Source organism: Pleuronectes platessa, chromosome 10 (assembly GCF_947347685.1).
Source record: "Pleuronectes platessa chromosome 10, fPlePla1.1, whole genome shotgun sequence".
Classification (NCBI taxonomy): Eukaryota; Metazoa; Chordata; class Actinopteri; order Pleuronectiformes; family Pleuronectidae; genus Pleuronectes; species Pleuronectes platessa.
Window position 1 is genome coordinate 310,140 of NC_070635.1, and position 6,006 is coordinate 316,145.

Sequence of the window (6,006 nt, forward strand, 5' to 3'; positions counted from 1 at the left end):
TGCTCTAGTTGCAGCCACTCATTGGACCATACTGGTACTACGTCACTTCCTATTTAGACAGCGCGGCCTCTCATTGGTCAGAGTGCAGTTTGTGGAGGTGCTTTGCGGGTTTTCAGGTTTGAAGTGGTTAAACGCCCCCCAGCGGCCGAACTCAGGACGACAAAGTCCGAGTCAACATGTCTGAGGACGCCATTTTGTTTTTGTTGTGTTTGTATGGAGGCCGGGCGACATGGTCTGACGTCACAGGCTACTGTTATAATAAATACTCATGCTAATAAACTGTGTAACTCTTTACTGAAATCAAACATCTATATTTATATATCGTAGGAGAAACTTAACTGAGTCAGTGAGAGAATAACCAAAACATTTCATAACATTTCAATGAAGAAATAAAACTGTCAAATAAGAATAGGAATAATAAAAACATTGTATTTATACGGCACCTTTCAAACAAGAAATGCATATAACCAGAAAAGAAAGAAAGTGATGAACGAGTGCAGGAGTGTGATTTATAGAGAGAGAAAAATGATTTAAATAAAGACAAAGTTATCAAAGCTGCATCTACCATTTACTTTGGGCTGTTGTTGGGAAGCTCTCGATCATAAGACAACAATAATAATATCAATAATTATTATTATAATGATGATATTAAAAATAATGACAATTAAAAAAATTATTATAATAATAATAATAATAATGAGAATCTGTGTTGAAGATGTGTTGAAGATGTGTTGTAGATGTTTTGTAGACGTGTTGTGTGTGGTGGGAATTTTGTATTTAATTCCCTGGTGAGGAAATAAACCATCAGACTCAGTGATCAATTCAATGATCTCAAAGTATTTAATTAATGGTCAAGAAACAATTTACAGAGAATAGATTTGAACACAGACAGAGTTACTGAGCAAACGCTTGGCCAAGCGGGACAGAATCTCCAACACCACTGCAGGTGAAAGATTCTGACAACGGGTGACAGGAGATGTGCCAGTAGTCACCAGGGCATTTAGGCTCAAAGTAACTAACATTTCCTGATATCAGGCAGATGCAAACATTAAGTGGAATTTATATAATGATGTTTCATCAGGTCAATCCAACTGAACTTTGAGCATAGCTGTCAGGACAGGAGGATCTGTAACATTTCAGAGATAACAGTTAGATTCAATCATTTCCATGACATTGTGTTGTAGATGTGTTGTAGCTGTTTTGTGTTGTAGATGTGTTGTAGTTGTGTTGTAGATGTGTTGTGTTGTAGATGTGTTGTAGCTGTTTTGTGTTGTAGATGTGTTGTAGTTGTGTTGTAGATGTGTTGTGTTGTAGATCTTTTGTGTTCTGTTATGTGTGTTTTTTGTTCTTGTCACTGATCTCAGATCAACTCAGTTCAGGATAATCTGCACTAATCTGTTAATCTGCCCTGCCCTCGGTCCACGGCCCCGCCCCCTGGCCTGGCTCTGCTCGGCCTCAGTCTGTTCCACCGGCAGGATGCGAGCTGCAGGAGGGTTTCTGGTGCTGCCTTGGCCCATGGCCTGGGCAGGAGCTGGGCCCGGGGGGCCAGACATGGGGCAGGAGGAGGCTCGGGGGGGTCTGCTGCTGAGGTGCGGAGCCGTGCTGGGACTCACTTTGCTGTGTAAGACGTCTCCTCTCATTTCATCACTTTGATTTCAGGTCAAACTCAATGATTCAAAACATTTTTTCTCTAAAGGTCATCGAACTCACTTTAGTTTTCAGCTTCTTTTCACACTGAGGAAATGATCACGTTTAAACTCTGTCTCATAAAACTACTAAAGCAAAACATTCATGTTCTGTTTAAAAAACCTCAAATTATAACTAATTACTACCAAGGATTCCCCATGTTGTGCTGTTGTTTCCATGCTAACAGCTCTGTGTCTGTGAGCAGGCGCGGCGGTGGTGAGGCGGTGGATCGCAGGTGGAGTGTGTCGTTGTCCAGCTCGTTTGGACGGGAAGACCGTCCTGATCACCGGAGCCAACACCGGCATCGGCAAAGAGACGAGCAGAGATCTGGCACGCAGAGGTCAGTGTGTGGGACATATATTATTATTATTAGTACGAATGTTATATCGTATTTAAATGATATTCAATTGGTCGTGACGCAATCAAGTTTGATGAATTAAATTATGAATTTAAAAGTAAGCAGGTAAAAACTCAAACTGTTGAGAATAAAGAGACAAAACTTTGGTCGAATACAAAGAAAATAATCAATAATCAAACAAGTCGATTTAGTTAATGTGACCCGACACTTGCAGAGTTCAGATGTCAAAGTAATGTCAGAGGCTGACACCATCTGAACCAATTACAGGGATCTTAGTGTGTGTGTGTGTGTGTGTGTGTGCATGTGAGTTCAGTGTGTTTGTGTATATGTTCTCCAGTCAAGCTTGTTTTTATAAATCAAATGTTTGTGTGAGCAGCGTACGCATCCTTCAGATCCGGTTTTGTGCGTACAGCTATAATTGAGGCCCCTGGTGTGTTTGTGTTGTGGCCCAGGGGCCCGGGTGGTGATGGCGTGCAGGGACCTGACGCGGGCAGAGCAAGCGGCAGAGGAGATCCGGCGGACGACAGGAAACGGTAACGTGGTGATCAGACACCTCGACCTCGCCTCTGTTTATTCCGTCAGACAGTTTGCTAAAGATTTCCTGGACAGTGAAGAGCGACTGGACGTCCTGATAAACAACGCAGGTGAGTCTGTCAACCTGTCTGTTTGTCTGTCTACCTGTTTGTCTGTAACTGTCTGTAACTGCACGTCTGTCTGTCTGTAGGCGTGATGATGTGTCCAAAATGGCTGACAGAAGATGGCTTTGAGACCCAGCTGGCTGTCAATCATCTGGGTCACTTCCTAATGACCAATCTGCTTCTTCCGAAACTGAAGAACTCCGCCCCCAGTCGAGTGGTCAATGTGTCATCCATCGCCCACCGGGGAGGTTTGACCTCTGACCTCTGATGTTTGTTTTCAACGTTTTTTTATTATTTTTAAAACTCATACATGTTTTTTTCTTCAGGTCGTATTGACCTTGACGACCTGTTCTTCAGCAGGAGGCCATACAGCTCGTTGGAGAGCTACCAGCAGAGCAAACTGGCCAATGTGCTGTTCTCCAGAGAACTGGCCCGACGACTCACAGGTCCCCACAAACACTCAACATCACACTCACAGGTCCCCACAAACACTCAACATCACACTCACAGGTCCCCACAAACACTCAACATCACACTCACAGGTCCCCACAAACACTCAACATCACACTCACAGGTCCTCATAAACACTCAACATCACACTCACAGGTCCCCACAAACACTCAACATCACACACACAGGTCCCCACAAACACTCAACATCACACTCACAGGTCCCCACATTCACTCAACATCACACACACAGGTCCCCACATTCACTCAACATCACACACACAGGTCCCCACATTCACTCAACATCACACACACAGGTCCCCACAAACACTCAACATCACACACACAGGTCCCCACATTCACTCAACATCACACACACAGGTCCCCACAAACACTCAACATCACACACACAGGTCCCCACAAAAACTCAACATCACACACACAGGTCCCCACAAACACTCAACATCACACACACAGGTCCCCACAAACACTCAACATCACACACACAGGTCCCCACAAACACTCAACATCACACTCACAGGTCCCCACATTCACTCAACATCACACACACAGGTCCCCACAAACACTCAACATCACACACACAGGTCCCCACATTCACTCAACATCACACACACAGGTCCCCACAAACACTCAACATCACACACACACAGGTCCCCACAAACACTCAACATCACACACACACAGGTCCCCACAAACACTCAACATCACACACACAGGTCCCCACAAACACTCAACATCACACTCACAGGTCCCCACATTCACTCAACATCACACACACAGGTCCCCACATTCACTCAACATCACACACACAGGTCCCCACAAACACTCAACATCACACACACACAGGTCCCCACATTCACTCAACATCACACACACAGGTCCCCACAAACACTCAACATCACACACACACAGGTCCCCACATTCACTCAACATCACACTCACAGGTCCCCACAAACACTCAACATCACACACACAGGTCCCCACATTCACTCAACATCACACACACAGGTCCCCACAAACACTCAACATCACACTCACAGGTCCCCACATTCACTCAACATCACACTCACAGGTCCCCACAAACACTCAACATCACACACACAGGTCCCCACAAACACTCAACATCACACACACAGGTCCCCACAAACACTCAACATCACACTCACAGGTCCCCACATTCACTCAACATCACACTCACAGGTCCCCACAAACACTCAACATCACACTCACAGGTCCCCACATTCACCCAACATCAATTATTATTAATTATTGGTTGAGAGCAAGTGTGGGCGGGACCTTAAATCACACACTTGACTGTAATAGATGTCAACTCCACAAGATGGAAGCGTTGATTTTCATTTAATTTCGGAAGGATTTTCTAGATTCTTTATTTACACCTCACACAGACTGTGTATGTGGTCTTCAGGTTCTGGAGTTTCGTCGTTCTGTCTCCACCCGGGTGTTATCCGGACTGAGCTGGGTCGTCATGTTCAGGGCTGGTTTCCCCTGCTGGGGGCGCTGCTGAGCCTCCCCTCCCTGCTGCTCATGAAGACACCACTTCAGGGCGCTCAGACCAGTGTTTACTGCTCCATCACACCGGGACTGGAGGAACGATCCGGATGCTACTTCAGGTAAAGGCTGGGGGAGGAGTCTGACACAGAATAGTAATGGTTTGTATGTATTTAGCTCTTTTCTAGTCTCGATGACACAAAGCTCTTTACAGTTTTACATTCACCCATTCCAACACACATTCATACAGTGCATCTTTCAGCAGCACTTTGTTGTCATATGTTGTTTAATATTACTTATTTATGATTGAGTTTTTAGCTTAACTGAAAATATTCTCAGTCTTCATGGGGACATGGGTGTTTAGGAGTTTTGCATGTGAAGAGAAAATCACGTTGTCCTACACAATGTTTCTCCAACATGGAGGAAGTGAGACGGAGTTAAAAGCTCAGGAAAAGTTTCTAAATAAAATCATTTTATCACATCAGCTGAACCTGAAGATATTTTCAGACATGACCTGAGGTTCTGACATGTTCTTGAAATGTTCTGGAGGTTCTCGAGTCAAGGTCTTCCCAAGTCTGAAAAACAAACGTGTGTGTGTTCAGTGACTGTGCAGAGAAGGACGTCGCTGCGGGGGGGCGGGACGATGCTGTGGCGAGGATGCTGTGGGAGGAGAGCGCCCGATTGGTTGGATTAAAGGACACGTGCTGACGGGGAAGAAAAGGATCAGACAACAGCGCCCCCTGTTAGGAGGAGCGCATCAGCATCACTGTGATTGACAGCTGACTAGAGCCAATCATAGGCATAAGTCTAGAGTGATAACAATATCAATGAATACAACTTTACCTCATTACATCATAATAATATAATAAATATTCATTAGTATTCAGCAAATATGGAATAAAAATATTGTTTTTCTGCAGAGTGAGTGGAGTGTTTTACTTTGACCTCTGACCTTTGACCTGTGACTGTTTGTTTGGGTTCAAACTTTTATCTTTTATCACCAACATTTTTCATTTCTGTGAAAGTTTCATGTTTGTTTTGTGGATTAAATATATGAAAATATATTATATGATGATAACATGATGATGTGTCATCAGTTTTATCTTTGGATTAAATTAACATCACAGTTTTATGTTTATAAACTGAACCCCAAAAAATGTTTAACTGAAAAAATCGTCTCCACAAACATCTGTCAGTGGTTACCATAGAGACCATGGAGACAGGTCGTGCTGGTTCTGTTGAAAGGTGGTTAGCATGATGGTTAGCATGGTGGCTAGCATGGTGGTTAGCATGGTGGCTAGCATGGTGGTTAGCATGGTGGCTAGCTAGGTGTCTAGCATGGTGG

General features: G+C 44.2%; 1 protein-coding gene across 1 annotated transcript; it reads left to right on the forward strand.

The window, feature by feature from the left end:
- The first annotated feature begins 1,551 nt into the window (after positions 1 to 1,551).
- On the forward strand, positions 1,552 to 5,650 carry si:dkey-23o4.6 (retinol dehydrogenase 13). The gene is made up of 7 exons (XM_053432178.1): positions 1,552 to 1,621; positions 1,892 to 2,026; positions 2,497 to 2,688; positions 2,769 to 2,930; positions 3,009 to 3,128; positions 4,579 to 4,783; positions 5,264 to 5,650. Exons 1-7 carry the CDS (start codon positions 1,552 to 1,554, stop codon positions 5,367 to 5,369), a joined length of 990 nt encoding a protein of 329 aa, XP_053288153.1. The 3' UTR covers positions 5,370 to 5,650.
- The last annotated feature ends 356 nt before the right edge of the window (positions 5,651 to 6,006 follow it).

Coding starts and splice junctions, on each gene's coding strand:
- si:dkey-23o4.6 (XM_053432178.1), top strand. CDS start 1,552: ATGGGGCAGGAGGAGGCTCGGGGGGGTCTGCTGCTGAGGTGCGGAGCC. Junction 2,689..2,768: donor CGTCCTGATAAACAACGCAG/GTGAGTCTGTCA, acceptor GTCTGTCTGTAG/GCGTGATGATGTGTCCAAAA. Junction 3,129..4,578: donor ACTGGCCCGACGACTCACAG/GTCCCCACAAAC, acceptor TGTGGTCTTCAG/GTTCTGGAGTTTCGTCGTTC.